Source organism: Schistocerca piceifrons, chromosome 10 (assembly GCF_021461385.2).
Source record: "Schistocerca piceifrons isolate TAMUIC-IGC-003096 chromosome 10, iqSchPice1.1, whole genome shotgun sequence".
NCBI lineage: Eukaryota > Metazoa > Arthropoda > Insecta > Orthoptera > Acrididae > Schistocerca > Schistocerca piceifrons.
In genome coordinates, this window is record NC_060147.1 from 112,844,282 (window position 1) to 112,865,138 (window position 20,857).

General features: G+C 39.6%; 1 protein-coding gene across 3 annotated transcripts in view; it reads left to right on the plus strand.

Annotated features, from left to right (window-relative positions):
• Nucleotides 1–20,857, plus strand: part of LOC124718851 (sorting nexin-4-like) — a 67,542-nt gene that overhangs the window by 805 nt on the left and 45,880 nt on the right. For all 3 annotated transcript variants that reach the window (XM_047244475.1, XM_047244474.1, XM_047244476.1), the window contains exons 2-5: nt 3,318–3,424; nt 15,034–15,250; nt 18,319–18,534; nt 19,468–19,605. In XM_047244475.1, the coding sequence (XP_047100431.1) occupies nt 3,318–3,424; nt 15,034–15,250; nt 18,319–18,534; nt 19,468–19,605 (678 nt within the window). The remainder of the gene's footprint in view (nt 1–3,317; nt 3,425–15,033; nt 15,251–18,318; nt 18,535–19,467; nt 19,606–20,857) is intronic.

The following is a 20,857-nucleotide window of genomic DNA, read 5'->3' on the forward strand; positions in this document are numbered from 1 at the left end:
CAATAGTCCTATTAGCAGGCTCTCATTGGATGATATCGGGGATGTGAACGTTTGGATGTTATGGTACTTTGTATTATCGTGTACACAGAGGTTCCATTTCGCTTGTGTTCCGGCAGTTACAAAATGGATCCAGTAAATAAACTTGCAGTTACTACTAGTTTTTGTTGCAATTCTTACTGAGCTCCACTATTGTTCTGAGGTCTTCTCATGCTTTTGGTCATTCAGAACTGATAGGTTGAATGCAAAAGACTAATACTCGTGTATTTGAATTTAACAACTAGAAAGTGGTTAGGCCTATTGTAAGCTAGCCATCCACTGGAAATTGCAGCAACAAGTGTAAGCAAACGAAAGTAATTTGTGTGACTGTTCATTAATGAGTGATACCAAAATTCCATAAGTTAATGATTTAACAGCCATGTTCAGTCATAAATAAAGTATTTACCGTATGGGCGTGGTGGTGTATGGAAGTGTCATTGAGTCTTGAATGACCCTTTCAAATTATTTATACACAGTACTCTCCACATCATAAAAAGTGTGTGTATGCAGATTACCTGCAGATAGTGTAATAGGCATATACTGGTTGCAGGTGTGTCTTCATGTCTGAAAAAGTGTCCCTCCCCCTATCCATCCCACCCACTGTCCTGGGCATCTCCCAGCCCCTCCCACTCCCATAATATAGAATATGGTGTTTTGTTGTTTGCTCTGCTCCAGTTATACAGTGTGTTTGCAACTGAAAGTTAGTGTTTGTTTTTATTTTATTTGGAGACTTGTCACTAGTTGATTAGTTGATAAAATTTGCTTCATTGTGTGCTTTATTATCATATAGTGTCAAGAAACAAAATAATCACGTCTAGTATATGCTAGATGTTTGATCACCTTCTCCGAAGCAGCCAATCAACCATCAGATTAGGGAAGAATGGGGAAGGAAATTGGCCATCCCCTTACAAAGAAACCATCCCAGCATTTGCCTGAAGCGATTTAGGGAAATCACAGTATTAAACCTAATAAATCAGGATGGCCAGATGCTGGTTTGAATATTCTAGATTCCATTAGTGCCTGTATAAAATGATACCTCAGGATTATAACAGTTTTTAGGAAGTAGCAAACAGAGTAAATGGGCTAAGATTTTGGCTTTTTTTAGAGGTAATTTTCACATAGTCAACAGTTTACAGTAACAGTTTGTTTCTGACTGACTGTAATAAAACTCAAGTATCACCGATAGTAATGGTTCTAGTTTTTGCGAAAGAAAATGACACTAGGGTTATTAAGGAAATCCAAATTCTGTGGCACACCATGGTTGATGTAAATCAATACACAGAACTCTGACTTTACACAGAGATTAAGTGATGTATTTATTGTAGATTCTTTAGACCATAGTGGGAAGATGGTTTTTTTTCTCATAGATGCAAGTTTAGCTATGGACTGGGAAAGTGTACAAAAAGAAAGATTGTCATGATACTTTCAGTGGTTGAAACAAATTGCAATGTTACCTTTCAACTTAACCTAGATATCGGACTATGGTTGGTAAGTACAGACTCAATTCTCATCATAATCCATGCATAGGTCTGGTAAACCTAAAATATCATTCCCCTTGATGGATTGCCATCTCTAGACCTATCTACGTACCTCTAGCTAACACAGTTTAGGCCACCATGCACAAGAAATGTCATATAAACTAAACATATGACTTGTCATCTACTCCTCAACATAGAAAACCGTGTACTTGGCTGGGGTGGCAGCACTATCACATCTTTCTGATACAGAGAGAGGCCTGGTAGTAACAATGTTCACTCTGGGATTCTTACAAGTAAAGCACTGTTGCATGCTACTCGGGGTAAATCTGTGCCCTGTATAGTATTGTATAGAATAAAAAACACTGACTGGTGCTTTTGACAATACTCATATGACTGAAGCAACAGGGAGAATGCTCATCACTACAAATATGGCTGCCGTGGGTGGCTTGGCTGTCTGGAAGGGACTTCTTGGTATGGTCTGGGTGGCAACTGTCAAAGTGGAAGTTTTGCTGTTGGTTGGTAGATTTGATATGGACAGAGCTACTGATGTAGCCATCTTTGAGGTAGAGGTCAACATCAAGGGAAGTGGCTTTTTGGGTTGAGGAGGACCAAATGAAGCGGATGTGGGAGAAGGTGTTGAGGTTGTGGAGGAATGTTGACAGGGTGTCCTCACCCTTGATCCACGTCACAAAGATGTCATCAATGAATCTGAACCAGGTGAGAGATTTCAGATTCTGGGTGTTTAGGAAGGATTCCTGTATGTGGCACATGAATAGGTTAGTGTAGGGTGGTGCCATTTGGATGCCTGTAGCCATACCCAGATTTGTTTGTAGGTGATACCAATGACAGAGAAATAATTGTGGGTGAGGATATAGTTGGTCATGGTGACTAGGAACGAGGTTGTAGTTTAGGAATCTGTCAGGCGTTGGGAAAGGTCGCATTCAGTAGCGGTAAGCCCATGGGCTTTAGAGATGTTAGTGTAAAGGAAGGTGGCATCAGTAGTGACGAGCAGGGTAGCATGTGGTAAAGGAACAGGAACTGTGGAGAGGAAATGGTTGTATCTTTTATATAGGAGGGTAGGTTCAGGGTAATAGGCTGAAAGTGTTTGTCCAAGAGAGCAAAGATTCTTTCAGTGGGGACACGGTAACTGCCACAATGGTGCGTCCTGGGTGGTTGGGTTTATGTACTTTATGAAGCGTGTAGAAGGTAGGAGTGCGGGGAGTTGTGGGGGTGAGGAGAGAGATGGACTCTGGGGAGAGGTTCTGGGATATGTCTTAGGATTTGAGGAGAAACTGGAGATCCCACGGGATTTCTGGAATGTGGTCTCTGTGGCAAGGTTTTTATGTGGATGACTCTGAAAGCTGTCGAAGTCCTTCTGCCAGGTAACTCTTGTGGTTCAAAACAAGTGGTGGAGCTTTTTTTCAACAGATAGGACTACAAGGTTGGATCAATTTTTAGGTGGTGGTCTACAGTTCTTACTGCAGATGTAATGTTAGCATACATGTTGAAGTATTTGGGGAATCATCTCTGCTATATGGTGAGTAGCAACCATCCTTTTCGTAATATTGCTTTTACATTAGTTCTTAAGATTAGCCTGAACATGCAGACAAAGACCTCAGAAGGAAACTTCAAATTATAATATGCGTGGATGGGTTACTACACATGTTGTTTGGAGGTATTGTTATTTCAGATCCTTTTTGGGAAGACTGCATATTAATATAAATAAACTTAATGCAGTAACTTTTTTTCTGGCAGTTGATATATTGAAAGAATTGTAAAATTTCATTATCTCCATTTTTGCAGGACACACTTATAGATCACATGGAAATATCTGTAACGGAGGCAGAGAAGAGAGAGAATGGAGCACTCAACATCCGGGACTTCTATACTGTCTATTTAATAGAGACCAAGTGAGTATGTCAATGATCTGTGTATAATATGTGAAACAGTGTTGTGTTGTCTGTCTTATTTCTTGAGTTATTTTGCCATGGTAAAATGGTCAATGACTGAAGGTTAAGTTTGTGGCTTTGTTACACTGTATGATGTATGGCTCAGTATTGTATTGTATTTTTTGTTGGTCTTGTTGTCTACATAGCAGCTTATGCATAAGACATTGGACAAGTCAAGTTATAAATATACAGGCTGAAAGTCATTTCAAGGCATACATATTTAAGGTTACAATAATACACTTTACACGTAAGTATTTATACAAGACATTTCATAAATTTAAATATTCTATTATAACTACAGATCCGAAGGTCTGGGGCTTCAACTGGAGTTTTATTGTTTTCTTTTGTTGGTTGTCTTTATTCGACCTCTGGTAATGATTGAATGCCAAGTTGCATCATTATGCAGTCTACATTAAACTATAACTCCTTCAATAGCTATTTGCAGTATACCACTGTCATTTGCAATGAAACTCTTTTTGTTGCAACCAACTACTGAATAGTACACTGATCACTTGAGAATGTAATAGATAATATAGAACTGGTCTCGGGCAGTGATGGGATGCTCCACTGCTGAGACACTTCACAGCAGTGAAGTGGTATATGTGTGCCAGTCTGTTGTACTTGATCAGCACAGTAAATGGCTCAGCATAGGGATATGACTGAATGGATGAAAGAAGCTTTCATGTTTAAAAGTGCCTGCAACTACATGAAGAGCGAAGTTGGTAGATTTGTTGGTGTTGTGAGTGACACTCAATTTGACTCCCTAGCAGTTTCTGCTGTCATTCTATCAATGTTCGTCTCAACAAGTTTGTGAGCTAACACATCAATTGGAATTGCAAAAACATTTGGAATTGTGTATCTCACAAGAGGTGTTGATCACTGCAGCACATGAAACACCACATCTTACAGGACCAAAAACCACATGGGCAGTAGCTGATTGGAGGCCTTTAGTGTGGCCTAACAAGTTGCTTTTTTTGCCTCCTTTTCAAATTGTGTGAACTGAACTGTCAGGTGCACCAACAGCCCAATGGGTTGTTTAACTTGCAGTGTGTGGAGGGCGTTCTTCAGCCAGAAGCGGTTTTTGGTGGGAGTATACACTGACTAGGGTCCACTCGTTCAGTTTTTTTATGTGACTTTGAGGCAGTTGTTCTTCCCGTGAACCGTATGTGACTGGAACAGAAAAGGGAGGTAATGACAGTGTCATGTAAAGTGCCCTCTGCCACACCTCATTGGGTGGCTTGCAGATTATAAATGTAGATGTAGATTCCTTCCCTATTATCTCAGAGTAGCACTTGCAACCCACATTCTCAGTTATTTGCTGTAAGTATTCCAGTCTGTCTTCCTCTACAGTTCTTACTCTCTACATATCTCTAGTACTATGGAAGTTATTCCCTGATGTCTTAATACATGTCCTATCACTGTCTCTCTTCTTCTTGTCAGTGTTTCGGTTCCTTTCTTTGCCTGTACTATGAAGGACCTCCTCATTTGTTATCGTGTCAGTCCACCTAATTTCTGATGTTCTTCTGTAGTATTATATCTCAAATGCTTCAGTTATCGTCTGTTCTGGTCTGTTACCACAAACGTAAACCGGGAAGTTCATTTCAAGATTTTTGATTTCCAATTTGTCCTTCCTTCTACCTCTCCACATTGAGTATGCTGTGGATAGTCATGTCTTTCAAGATTATAACAGTCCTGTTTACAGATCTGTATGCAAACCTTCCTGGTGTGATGTACACTGAGGCACCTAATCACACCTTGACTGGCTTGCTAAATCATCTGACCTTAATCCCAGAGAAAATATCTGGAACTATTTGGAACAGCAACGGCAACACAGTAACTGTCAACCCCGTAATGTAATATATCTACATGATGTAGTAATCATCAGTGAGCGGCTTTATATGGATATGGCATACCTGAAGAATCATGTGGACTATTTTTCTTGTTGAATTGTGGTCGTGAGTCTATGCCACGTTACACCATGTTTCTTGCGGTAACTAATTTCCATTCAAGTGTCATTATTTCTATATACCTGGCTAGGTGGGCATAAATCACAAAGTAGAGGGCAAACCAACTCCATTAGGTACAAGCCTAGTAAAGCTCTACAGTCTTCAACCCATCCTCCAGGCTGAGTCCACTTTCATGTATTCTGTTGTGTGTTGTAGAAGTAATTATCTACCAGTCATGCTACAGTGCTCTTCTTTTCTCTTTCACTGATTACTTTTTAGGTGGAGATAGGGACAGGAAAAACAGGCCAATTATAGCTGATACTGGTATTTTATTTCTGAATGACTGTATTTTTCAGCATTTGCCTGGTCTGTTATAACAAGATTTTTTTAGTTTTTGTTAGTGCCAGATAAAGAAAAAACAGGATATAAATGTATATAACAGCAGTACTGATTTCTTGTTTTTTCTTTTTTGTTTTTGAATAAAACTTCATTTAAGAATGGAATAATGTTCGGTCATAAAATTTTTAATGTTTTGAAATATTGGGTCATTAGAGAAAATGAGACAAGCAATTGGTGCTATTTTAATAATATTGCTGACAGTTATAAACAAGCAACAAACTTGGTGTCAGAATTGGCAAAGCATTGCTGAGACTGTCATTTACCTGTTGTATGGCATAGCCTATTAGATGGTGGGCCAACACGTGCAGTGTGCAAGACTCTCTCCCATCTGGTCTATATGATTATTCCTCACTGTTGTGGGACATCTGTTGTGTTGCAGAATGGCATCAACCCTAGTCTGGTAATATTTCATGAAGTGAGGTGCAATGAAGTGTAATACTTCATTTGCTTTAAAAGATCAAACATTTGTCTGCCATTCCTGTGAAATAATAAAAAGAAAGGAAATTATGGCAACAGCAATAAATTAAAAACTTAACCATAATTCTTTCATACCTTATTATAAAAAAGAAAGTAGTTGATCTGCTGCCTTTGTCTACATAATATGGCTTTATCTGCATGGGGTCCTTGGAAATGGGCGCCATTACACAGAAAATAGATCTTCATCCTTAGTTTTCACCCTTTAGTACTGACCATTCGTAGCGTCCAAACAGTCGTATAATCGTAGATTATAACAATATAGGCAATTTTTTGTTATATTCAACCTCTCGTTGCTTTTGAGAAAAGTAGTGAACTATGGACAAACTAAGTTTTCTTTCATTATTTTGATTGTATGTATCTTGAAACTTATAATGTAAAACTGATTGTGTCAGCAATAACCGCTGTCCCTAGCTGGAAATCCATTTGTGGCTCATTCTGCCATCACTGGACACCCCACCCCCATCCCATCTTTCTCCATGAACATCTATTGTTACACATTCATTGCTGGCTTTCCAGGGACAACAGAGCTTATATCAGTGCTGGATTCTTATCTTAGCTCTACCAGTGGGGAAGTATCCTCGTCTAAAGATCAGTCAGTCATTGCTTTCAAGAATGCTGTAATAGATGTAATTCTGATCTGAATTATAGTAACCTATCAGCTTTCTCCAATTTATTAATTGGGAGAATCAAGAGCTCAGTGTGGAATCTAAATGTGGAAGTATTTATTTTGTTTATGTATAGATTAAGTTCGGGATGACCGTGTGAGCCAAAACCACTTGGTCTTGAACAAGTGAGTTCATAGTTTACAGTATGCTGGTTTGAAGAAATTGGAAACTGAAGAATTAATAAAAACACAGGCAGATTCAAAATATGACTAAATAACAGGTTACTTAGAAAAGTTCTCAACTGTTGTGAGGAATTCTTGCACAGGAATTGGACACATGGTAATCTTTGAAATTAGAAATTAGACTTGAAGACAATAAATGCTTACAATGAATTTCCTCTTCTCTGTTTAAGGAGAGGACAATTTGTCTATTGTAGTGAGAGGCATTCTTTTTGTGTACTTCTGATATATGCCTCTAATCAGAGTAAGGTCGCACTGGTTATTCTGTAGGTGTTGCATTCAGGAGGATAACAGTTCAGAGTTCTGTCCAGGTGTTCAGATTTAGCCTTTCCACAGTTTTATTACAAGAATTAAGCTAAATATGAGCTCTGAGAATAATGTCTAAGAAACTTGAGAACAGCAATATTTTGAGTAGCAAGAAAGAAGTCCTGTGACCTTGGCTGCTTAGACAGTCTCTTGTACTCAGGCGACGCAGGTGAAAAGGATTGTGACCTGATTATGGCTGCACAATGGGAACTGACAGACTGTGAATGCAGAATGGAGCCAGAAACATGAGACATTCCATTTTGGAAATTGTTAGGAAATTCAATATTCCTAGATGTGCTGAGAGTACCAAATTTCAGGCATCACCTCTCATCGTGGACAACACAGTGGCAGACAGCCCTACTTTAAGAAGTGAGAGCAGCGGCATTTGTTTAGAGTTGTCAGTGCTAACAGATAAGCAACACTGTGTGAAATAATTGCAGAAATCAATGTGAGACATACAACGAGCTGAACATATCCGTTAGGGTAGTGCAGTGAAATTTGGCGTTAATGGGCTACAGCATCAGAAACCGACAAGAGTGCCTTTGCTAACAGCACGACACTGCCTGCAGCGCCTCCCGAGGGCTAGTGACCATATCGGTTGGATCACAGACAACTGTGCCCTGATCAGATGAGTCCCAATTTCAGTTGGTAAGAGCTGATGGTTGGGTTAGTGTGGTGTACACACAACAAAGCCATTGACCCAAGTTGTCAACAAGGCACTGCACAAACTGGCGGGAACTTCATAATGGTGTAGGCTGTGTTCATACGGAATGGACTAAGTCCTCAGTTATGTTCAGTAACCTGTAGTCCATTTGCAGTCGTTCATGGACTTCATGTTCCCAAACAACAATGGAATTTTTATGGGTGACAATTCACCATGTCACCATATCATAATTGTTCACAGCTGGTTTGAAGAACATTCTGGACAGTTCGACTGAATGATTTGGCCGAGCAGATCGGTCAACACAAATCTCACAGAACATTTATGGGACATAATCAAGAGGTGACTTTGTGCATAAAATGCTGCACCGGTGACACTTTCACAGTTATGGACAACTATAGAGGCATCACAGTTCAGTATTTCTGCAGGGACTTCCGACGACTTGTTGAGTCCGTGCCACGTTTAGTTGCTGCACTGTGCCAGGCAACAGGAGGGCCAACATATTAGGAAGTATCCCATGACTTTTGTCACCTCACTGTACCCCGCTTGGTCATGTGTGGTATCAATTAAAATTTTCTCTCCTGTAATCTTGGAAAAATATTTCACCACTTTGAGCTTTAGCTTATCCACTGAACAACTTCCCAGCCTATGATATACAATTAATTGGTGGTTCCATAAGCCAATAATTAAGGACAAAAGCGCTGTGCAGGCCTTAATTTCTGTACCTGTGAGTTGTGAACCGTCTTCTGTGAGCTAATAATTTTGAGTTATAGTTGTGGAATCAACTGATCATTAACAGCCTATCTGTTAGTTAATACGAGGGCATTTCGAAAAGTAAAGATACAATGGTTCGCAGTCCGTACATAGAACATTTATTTAGAAAATGTCAGTTACATCTTATTAATTGGATTATTTGTTATTTTTAGACATAATCACCCCCGTTATCCAAACATTTGTTAAGTCGGTGCACAGACTTTTGTATCCCACAGTCACAGAAGTTTGCCGCCTATTATTGGAACCACATTTCAACTTCATCTTTTGATCTCTTCATCGTCATGGAATGATTTTCCACCAAGATGTGACTTCAGGTAACGGAAGACATGGAAGTCGGTGGACGCAAGGTCTGGGCTGTATGGCAGATGGTCCAATACGTCCTATTTGAATTGTTTGAGTAGTGCTTTGGTTATGAGTGCTGTGTGAGGCCGAGCGCTGTCATGAAGCAAGTGAACTCCACTTGTCAGCATTCCCCTGCATTTGTTTTGAATTGCCCTTCGAAGACGTTTCAAAGTCTGGCAACATGCAGCAGCATTAATTGTTGTTCCGGGAGGCATAAATTCCAACAGAAGAATGCCGTGTCTGTCCCAAAAAACAGAAGCCATGATTTTCTTTGCTGAAATAGACGTTTTGCATTTCTTGGCTTTTGGCGAATTCGAATGGCGCCATTGCATTGGCTGTTGCTTGGATTCAGGTGTGGTGATAAACCTGCGTTCCGTCACCTGTCACAGTGTGATCAAGGAACTCGTCGCCTGCTTCAGCATAGCGTGTGAGGAAGTTGAGTGCAAAGCCCATCCTTTTCTTTTTGTGTTCTTCCGTTAACAGTTTTGGAACCCAGCGCACACATAATTTCCTGTACCCTAACTTGACAGTCACAACATCATAAAGAGTTGTCATTGACACGTCCGGTATGATCTGATGCAATTCTTTCAAGTGAGACGTCTATTCGCACGAATTGCTTCCTCTGTTCTCCGAAGAAGGGCATCAAAGATCACAAATGGCTGACCTGTTCTTTGTTCGTCATGAACATCGGTCCTACCTTCAGAGAAATGACGACACCATTCTGTTACATTTTGTCGATTCATAATGTTCCCATAAACAGAAACAATTTCTTTGTGTATATCTGCTGGTCACTGACCTTTTGCATGAAGAAAACGTATGACGGAACGCACTTCACATTTGGCAGGATTCTGAATCGGCGCAGCCATTTTAAACACGACCTACTCCAACCAGAAGCAACATTCAACTGCCAAATGACCGCAAGGAGAAAGCTAACGGTTCAAGGTTAACACCAGTGTTGCCAACGTGCTCGCCAAAACTCTTCTGTTCCTCTGGCGTACGGTGTATCTTTACTTTCCGAAATACCCTCATATCATTACACCATTTCAGTACTTTGATCCAAATTAAATCAGTAAACACTCCTACAGTTCTGGATTCCATTGAAATTAGAAATTTCTGAGAGTTGCCAGAAACTGCTATACGACAGTTACACACTTCTCCATTAAAAATTATTACTTTTATGTTACTACACTTGAGGATGCTCCAGATGAATTCTCATCATCAACTAACTGTGACCCCATTAATTGGAAAATGAACAGTGCTGTCATTATCATGTGATATTATTGTCAAAGTTCTAATAATTATATACTGGTGTTTGCAACTTAAGGACAGCAGTAACTTCCACATTGTGTGTCACGTAGTTTGGTGAAACTTAGATCATACATAGAAAGAAGTGCAACAGTATAATACAATAGGTAACTGGAAGAAATACACAATGAGACAAACAGAAAGGCACTTTTATTCAAATACAATAATTAAACTGATGTCAGCACGATTCGTGATGGTCCCAGGGTGTTATAAATGACATGCCTTTTAAAAGGGTACGTGATCGCTATGGATGGCACTGCACGCTATGCAACCTGGTCTGATCTTTGCCACAACATTGGGAAGGCGTTCTTATGGTGGGGTGTTACATTCGTACACCATAGTTATCAAGTGCTGGATGGTTGTCGCTAGGTTTGGATGCACTGTAGTATTTATCCCACATGTATTTGATGACATGTAAGTCTGAGGGAATGGGTGTACCAGTCCATTCCGCAAATATCCTCTTGTTCCAAGAGCTGCTGCTCCTCCACTGTTTGATGCGGATACACATTGTGAGCTATAAAAATGTAGCAGTAGCAGCTGAATGCAGCCCTGAAGACACATCGTGGGGGGGGGGGGGGGGGCAATATCGCTATAATATTGACCGGTGAGTGTCGTCTGTTCAGATTTTGAGGTCAGTATGCTCATGCAACATCATGCCTCCTGGCATCATAACACCTGCACCATCGAAATAATAGTATTTGACAATGTTCCTGGGTGTGTTGTTTTTCCACCTCTCCATGTGATGGTACATCCAGCATTGTCAGATATGATTGTTTTGGTGGTCCAGGTGTTAGGGTGGGAAGAGGTGTAATGATGCATGGCCACAGTAATTTCAAAATCATTGAACAAGGTACACTCACTGGTCATTGTTATTGTGGCACTGTACTTCTTCTCCATGCATGTCTTTTCAACAGTAGTATTGGCTACCACTTCATTTTTATTGATGACAATGTGGTATCATAGCGGACAGCACAGGTGGAGGTTGTCTCGGAACGAGAGGATATTCGGCAATCGGATTGGCCTGCCTGTTGTCCTGACTTAAATCCCATGAGCATGTGGAGGGTCTGTTGGGAAGACATATTGCAGCATGTCCACATGAATCAGACCGTACAGCAGTTGTCAACCATGTTGGTTTAGGAATAGAATGCCCTACCACAAAAACTCCTTACCGACCTTGTGGCTAAATGGGAGCACACTGCAGAGCATGCATTGGTACCTAGTTCACACCCTATTAAAAACCATGTCACCTTTGTAATTGACTTGATAGCCACAGGCAAGGCTGCCTACATATCTTGGATGAGACCCTCTGGCAGATATACCGAGTGCACGTTGGCTTTCTTTCCAGCCCTGAACGCTATCTGCCTAAAGGGTTCCATAACGCACCTAACATTGGACCTCTCAATAACTAGTAAACTCTCCCCCTCATGTGTCTGCTCAGACCCTCCTGAAGGAGCAGCCACCTGTCCATTCACAGGGTGACTGGTCAAGGCCAGGCGGCCATTCTTCACATTGACCCTCTGCCCCGAGCTACACGGGCTTGTTACCACTCTCCGCTCAACCTGCGGTGAGCATGAGTCCACCATACAAAAACGCAAGATTGAACCTCTAGGAGGGACTCGGGAGCAGAGCCTGTGGCCAAAACAACTGACACCTACGATATGCCAGATTCTCTGCCACTGCTACACCCCGAGACAGCAGCCTGAAGGTGACTGACTATAGCCGAAAACACATTCAGCTGTTCGTGAACAGCGGCTAGTTTCTCCTGCTTCTGCAAACACCCTAACCATCCTAGCAAGACTAAATGAAGAAGGAAATTATAGAAGCAGATAGAATCCTAGATACGCAACTTGCTACGCACCTGATGTGTTACCAATGGACACTAATGTGTTAATGAGCCATGTAGCCGGCTGTTAAGTGAGCAACTATTGTTCTACAGACTGAATCAATTCACCCTTACAAAAACGCAAGATTGAACCTCTTAAATAAAGAAACATGCACGAAATTTGATAAATATACTAATAGGAAAACACAGAAAAAGATACTTAACTTGCCGCTCTGTAGAAGTGTGTAAGCCAAGAGCTCGAGACTGACTGACTGACTGACTGACTGACTACCTGCCTTACTGAAAGGGCATATGGTTACCTTCAAAACAAAACAATTGGACAGCTACTGCACTACAGACTGAATGAATTTACACTTACAAAAAAGTGAGATTAAAAAGAAAAACACACACGAAATTTAATAAATATGAGGAAAACACTTAACTTGCCATGCTGTAGATGTCTACAAGCAGAGAGCTTGAGCAAATATTACGATACCCGAAGTATTGACCTGGAACTACTCTCCATTATATACATAAGATAGTAAGATTCAGGAATTTATGATGTACTCTAGAATGTTTTTGGACTGCAATAAGCTATATCTGCCCTGTTGGAAATGTGCCTCATTGTTTACATTCACATTCCTCTCAAAACTATCATCCACACTTTTGGTTTTCCAACATCGTCGAATTCACACTGTTGCAAATGGTCAGTTGCAATATATCTGGCTGAGAATAACAAAGTGACATACACTAAGGTACAGCTACCATTGCAACAACAAATCAGAGTGAGCGTTTGGTCACACCTCCTGTCCTGTAACCTGTTGTCATATTACTCTGCTTTCTACCTCTGCTGCGGGTTACATGTCAACTGTATAGGACGGTTGCAGACTGTTGTATAATTGTTGTGATTTGTTTCTTTGCACAGTATGTTTCTTCTACGGAGTGTGTGAAGCTAAGTGTGCAATTACTTAAGGAAGTGGTGCGGCCATTACGATATGCAAAGTGAACTCAGTAGTGCATGTCGAGAGGGGGGGGGATTTTGAACATATTCAGCATGGGACTGCACAGCTGCAGCTACCAAAATCCTATTGTGCATGCACGCAACAGTGAACCAACCACGTCATCCCTTCCATGCTTCACTATCAAACACTTTATTTTAGTCCCAGTGTAGATGATGTCAGTTGAAACTTGTGTGGCTGTAGATAAAGATCTTTTGTCAGGATTAACAGCGTGATATTGTTGGAAATGTTTAGTTCTTAATGCTCAACAGCGAATCAAGATTCGTGGACTTAAGGCTACACTCACAGTTTCATTAAATGTTAAATTTTTACTAATAACATCATCTATAGATAATAGCTGAGCAATAATGTGACCAATTAAAAGAAGCCCACAATGTAAAGTGTACATTCTCATTGGCGCACCTTATATAAATGTTACACCAAATGAAGATAATTGAAAACCCAAAATACATGTTAGTATAAAAATAAAGCTATAAGGAGCAGTCAAATGAAAACAGAATACCCACCACAAAAGGCCCAAGGGATTGTTCCATTCAAAAGTAATAACACAAGTGATAAGACATTTATCTCGTTGGGAGATGAGACAATCAATTCCTGTTTCGTGGAGTGCAGTTGGCTGCCGACAGATCCACAACTGCACGTACCCCTGCACATGCTCAATCGACTGAAATTTACATCTGTGCATGTCTTTCTTCAGATCGTCATATATGTGAAAACTACATGGTGAAAGATCCGGTTTGTACGGAGGAAGTTGCTGTGTTTCCCAACCAAATCACTGAAGTATAGCCCTTCTCCGATTGGCAGTGTGAAGTCAGGCTTTACCTTGGGCCGCTACAGTTGAAGGGGGTCATCATGACCTTACTGGAACTTGTGTGAACAGCTGGGGAAGATGTGAGATGTTTCCCCCTGTTGGTTTTCCTATTTCTCCTTGGGCAGTCAGAACATTGTTAGACAGAATCATCCTGTTGCATGATAATGCCTGTCCCCAAATAGCTTACCAATTTGGATGGGAAACACTGCAACATCCTTCATACAGCCCGGGTCTTTCACTGTGTGACTTTTACATCTTTAGCATCCCAAAGCTAGGTGTGCATGGACATCTGTTTCAGTCAGATGAGGAAGTACAGAAGTGGGTGCAGTTGGGGATCCGTCGGTGGCTGACCACATTTTATGAAACAGGAATTGGTCATCTCATTTTCTGGTGGGTCTTAATGCCTATGATGACTACTTTTGACTGGAACCATTCCATAGTCCCATTGTGGTGGGTGTTCGGTTTTCATTTGACATGTAGGAGAGCACGATTGCTGTATTTCTTCAAGGAGTTTAAATCACAGCCACCTAGCTCAACCACTAGTGTCATTGATAAATTATTGTATTTGAGGTGTTGTGTGCCCATCACCTTTATCTCCGATTGCTCCAGTAATAGTAATGCAACAATTAGTTTATGTAGTTTCATTCTAGTCTTTTTCTTAACTTCACAGATAATGTAAGTTGGATTATTCAACATATGGCCTGGTAATATTCATTTTTATTGATGTAGTGAATTTGCTGTGAATTTACAATTGTAAAGCTCCTCAGAGGCAGCACTTTTCGAAGGTTGTGTTTAGTGCTTACCATTTTATTTTAATTTAAGGTTTCAAATTCATATAACTGTGGTGAATTTTTAAATTTTCAGAGTAACAGACCCAGACTGGAATGGTGCATATAGTCGCATAAGCAGTGTCTGGCGGCGTTACTCGGAATTTGTTCTTCTGAGGACATACCTCGAGCTGGAGTATCCTTACATCGTTCTGCCTCCACTACCTGAGAAGAAAGTTCTGTATCCGTGGCAGAAAGCAGCCTCGGACACCTTTGACCCTGATTTCGTCGATAGACGGCGAGCTGGTCTCGAGGTTAGTTGCGAGAGTCTACTTTTTATTTGTGGATGGAAAAAGTCTTGTAGTTTCCTCGTCCCACACGTTACTGACTGCTTTCCAAGAAGAAACACCGGTTCTGAATTTAACGATTTAAGAGATGAAACTGTAATTATTAATGTTGACAGTTGACAAGGATACTAGAAATTGAATTAATGACTCGAAAATACTAGAACTGTTCAGTTTCCCAAGGGTATGGTCTGACGGGACTGTTAAATAGTGTTCTGATCACTACTAGATCAACTTTTTCTGTAGTTAAAGTAGTCTCACATTTTGAAAGCTTGGAATTAAGAGTTTAGTTAGTTTGAATCCTACACTAGACATGGATAATAGAAATTTGATAACTTATGCCACAAATAGTGCTCATATGAATGAGGATGTTTTTGGGGGACTGAAGGCAGTAACTGATCACTGTTTTTGGGATGGCGAACTGACAAGAAGTTATTAACGTGTTAGTGGCAGTATTGCACACGATTCATGAATGTACATTGTCATAAATTACTCTAATAAGAACACTTGCATAATGTAATCAATAACTTTGATTATAAAAATTCCACCAAGCTCCCAATAGTTGCTTGATTTAGTCACATATTCACTGTTTTTCTGTTGCGCTACATTTCAAACGCTTGTACTCTGTTGTTTTCTATACTGATTATTGTTCATGTTTCACTTCCGTCTATAGTACACTCTAGGAAAATCCTCTCAGAAAAGGCATCCCAGTACTTAAATTTTTATCAGATGTTAACTTGTTTCTCTTGTAGAAACGCTTTTCTTTCCGTTGGCAGTCAGCATTTTATATTCTCTCTATTTCAGTCATCATTTGTTTAGCTGTCCAAATGACAAAACTCACCTAATTCCTATAACACAGCCAGACTGAATTTTACTACATTCCATTACCCTAGTTTTTCTTCTGTTGATGTCAGTGTGTGTCTTGTCAAAGTACTATCTATTCTATTCAAGTGCTCTGTCTCTGGTAGATTTACAAGGTCACAGGCAAATCTCAAAGTTTTTACTAATTCTTCCTCAACTTTAATTACCTTTCCAAATTTCTCCTTTGTTTCCTTTACTGTCTGCTCATTGTCCAGACTGGATAACATTGAGCATAGGCTATAACTATGCCTCACTCTCTTCTCAACCACTGCTTCCATTTCATGTCCTTCAGCTGTTACAATTGCTGTCGGTTTTCTGTATAAGCTGTAGATAACCTTTCAGATTTTATCCCTGTTACCTTCAAAATTTCAAAAACTGTTTTCAGGTCAGCATCGTCAAAAGTTTTCTGTTAATCTGCAAATGCTGTAAATGTAGGTTTACTTGTCTTCAACCTGTCTTGTAAGATAAGACAGTGTCAGTATTGCCTCACATGTTCCTAAATTAGTCTTTACCCAAGATGCTGTTCCATGAGGTCTGCTTCTACCACATTTTCTGTTCTTCTGTAGATAGCTCTTTTACTGTTAAATTGGTCAATACATGCTGATAGAGCATTCATCTTTCTTTTCTGTAACTTGTGAGTGCACTTGCAGGTTGTGAGTTTTGCACAACAAACTTCTTTGCAGCAATAATTGCAAAACTGTTCAAAGCAAATTGTTGTACTTATCTTTCACTGCATGATCTCCTCCAAGTTGTGAATGTGTTGTTTGTTTACTTTCTAAGGACCTCTAAAATTTGCAGACTATGTTTAATGGACTCATTTGCCTCAAATAAAAACACAGGCCATAAAATTAGGTGCGCAGCTCAGTTTGTTCACTGTTAGATTAGTATCTAACCAGTGTAATAAACTCCACCATTTTAAGTAATAATGTGCAATAATTGTATGTGCAGTGTGTTTTTTTTACAAATGTGTCCTTACATTAAGGCATTCACTTTGCAAGTCTGTTTTTGCTTCAGACCTGTCCAATGTCACAGACATTGTATCAGTTTATCTACTACGATGTGATCTCCTAAAATAGGTATTTATCAGAAACCAATATTAGCATTAAAATAGAGCAGATGTTAACAATTAAAAAAGCATGTATGTTTCTTTAACATTTGATTTTTCATGTGCAGTGCAATTAATTTCACAGTAAAGATATAATTTGAATTCTTGTGTTAATGATACAGATTAGTTGTTTTGAAAATGTAAATTATAATGCAATTTAAATGCTGCTTTAAATACCTGACATTGTCACTTGGAGAGCGATCACGAATTCAGTGTACAGGTTATGAAATTGTGCTCTGCAGTACTCTCTTTTCATCATGATCCCATTACAATGCTACAAAAAAATATGCAGTATACTGCACAGCAAGATTTCATAATCTGTACACTGAGAATGAAAGATGGCACCTTAGCCCTGCTAAAACTAGTAATCCAGTATACCTACATGTGATTAAGGCAATAAAAACTAAATAGCTGAAGCTTTGTATATGTTAAATTTTATTTATTTCAATAAATCCTTGATCTAGCAAGTTTGATAAAATGTGGAAGGTTTTCCAAATTCTCCAGCAACTAAGCCTTCTAGTGAAATACAAAGTCTTAAAAAGATAATTATTTCTTGGAATAATGTAATTTAGTAAATTATATACGTAATCAGTTTCAGCATTGCTTCCATTTTTTGGTAAATTTGATGATCAGTTAAGAGTTGGGGTCAATAACAGAACAGACTGAGAAATATTGTGCTTTAAATTGCGTCAGTAATTATTGGTTTTGTTTTATTGTGTATTTTCAGCCACGGTAATTATTTTGGTTTGTAAACAAACATTACTAATCAGAAAAAACAATTTGATTGTCATGCTATTAACAGTAGGTACCACAGGTGTCATAAATACAGTTGTTATTGTAATTGTACATGCTACTTGCTAAACTATGGTATAAAAATGTTAACTGAAAGTACAGATTTGCAGCACCTCACAATCTGGTGCTCAACAACAGACCCGGCTAAAAGATGAATTGGCTGATATAGTGTGTAAAGTGTTAAAAGTTCCGAGGTCGGCATATTAATCTAGTGGTTCCACACCTGTGAAGTCTTTTACAGAATGTGATGTGAGAGTGTGGGTGGCTCTGGCTGTTGCAGAACTTCCTGCTGCGGGTGGCGTCGCACCCGGTGCTGTCGCAGGACCACCTGTTCGTCGGGTTCCTGCAGCAGGAGCAGGGCTGGAAGGAGAGCATCAAGGAGACCGGCTACCTGCAGCTGGCTGAGACTAAGCTCAAGGCGCTCAGCGTGTCAGTCCGCCTCCGTAACCCGGACAAGAGGTTTGAGGCCGTAAAGAACTACAGCAACGAGCTGCAGGTAACATTCGTCTCCTTTACTAAATGAAAATTATAACCATCAGTCTAAGTTGGCCAACCTCATATTGCAGCCTCAAGAAGTATGTTGGCAAACGGTGTTCAATGACTCGAAAAGATAAAAGTGAAGTAGGTAGTTATTTCTGAAGTATCCAGTTTAAGATAAGGTGTTGGCTTCTGCTTTTTCTTTGTGTCTTGATTTCTTCAGTTTTCTATGTCAAATTTAGCAAGATAATCTGCTTATCAAAAATGGAAGAATATTTTTATTACTTCAAAATCTTCAAATTTTTTAGTAATATCAGATACAAATTTGTTACCATAGAGTAAGTTTCCAAAAGAACAAAATATATCAGTAATGAAAATTGTACAAAATTTCCCTCAGTAGTGATGATTTGCATGCAGATAAAATTCTCAAAAGTGCTTCAACTTGATATGTATGTGTAATTAAAATGAATGACCTGCTAGTAACAAGCAAGGAGATTTTGGCTTTGTGCGGTTGAAATAGGCACACCAGATAGTAAACTAAAGTTACATATTTAGTTCAGGCATTTTTCAGTTTTATTACAACCCCTACCTTTACTTTCCAAGCCTCTTTTTTTGAGGGCACTTGTGGTGCTACACTCACCTACCTACCTGCTCCCCACCTCCCCTCTTACATGGTTACAGTTTCCACATGGGAAGAGGGAAGGATTGTTAATATACTTCCATATGGACTCTAATTTCTCAGATTTTGCCATTGGGAGGAAGTACTATGTTGCCCGACTTCTCTTCGAACTTATACTCTTGGAATTTCAAACTAAACATCTTTTGATGCATGAATCCCATATTGCCATCTAGAGCCCAGTTTCTTTTCACCTCCTCCTATTATTGTTTGTTGCTGTCATTGTTTATAAACACCAAAGGTGGAACTTGTCCAACAGTTATTTGTTGCTTGCAGAACAACCTGAACAGCCTGCTACGTGTGCGATCCAGAATGGCAGAGCGTCTGTATACAATCCACAAATTGCACGCCAACTATGGCAGGGTGTTCTCGGAGTGGAGCGCCCAGGAGAAGGAAATGGGTGACGGGCTGCAGGTAATAAACTCTGTGTGTGTGCACACGCTCAATTCACTGTTACTTGGTTCTACACCTGTATTCTACAAGCCACCATCATATGCAGGGCAGAGGGTACCCACCATTCCATTATGTATTCATTTCTTCCCATTGTATTCGCATATAGAGCATGGGATGAATGATTGATTAAATGTGTCTGTATGCTGCAATTAGCCTATCTCTATGGGAGTGATACATAGAACACTGTGTTGTATGCCTAGATTTCTCACTTGATACTTGTTCTTGAAACTTTGTAAAGCGCCCTGCACCTGTTCAATATTTATTGACAGTTCATTTGTTAATACTTCAGTATGTTGAAGTGACTCTAACACTGTCAATAAAGTTGTCAATCAACAATGCAGTTTCAGAAAGTTAAGATGTTGAACACCCAAAACAATGTTGGCCACACTATATTAGTTACAGCTGTCAAGAAACGATGCAAAAGAGGAAGTGGGTCCAAGACTGGCCAGAAAAAAAAGCAGACATGTTGCATATTAATTTGCTGACTTGAATCAGAATTGTGAAACTAAAAGATTTCATAGACTATTAAGGGAAGAGTAGTGTACTGTACAATAAACTGTTAATGCTTATGCAACATAAACAGAATATGTAAATGAGAGCTAGTCACTAGCAGTGAGCAAGTAGTAACTTTGATATTCTTAGTGACAGGCAGATCATTTGAATGCCTGAATATAAGTGCTGTATTATCAGCAAACATAATTAGCGAAATTTGCTTGTGAAGCAATTATAACTGACCTGCAAGGATTTATTCAGGTGATTGATGTAAAACATTTGTTTGGTTTGTGACAATTTGGTGAGACTGACTTGCATTTTACAAGTGCCTTACTGGTCATTGCATATATGATGTACGTTTCAAAGTAAAAGCATTTTTCCATAATGCTGTCTAATTCAACAAACTAATACTCCCTTTTCAAGTTAATAAAAGAAGCAGTGCCACAATGGATTCTCCAGTGACCACACCAAAGCCGTAAACATGGAGACTACCCCTACATAAGCCTATATAACTGTTGTGTGTGTTCAGTAATTCTTCATATGTGGCAATTTCTTTTTTGTCCATATATTCCTTTAAAGATTGAGTCCACAGAGATTGTTCTTACTTATTTTTAGAGCAGTCAGTAAATTCAACCATCATTTCGTAGTTCATTTTAGAAGGTAGAGCGGTGGAACATGGTCATCTAGCAAAAGGAACAAAGACAAACAGAAAACATAGACA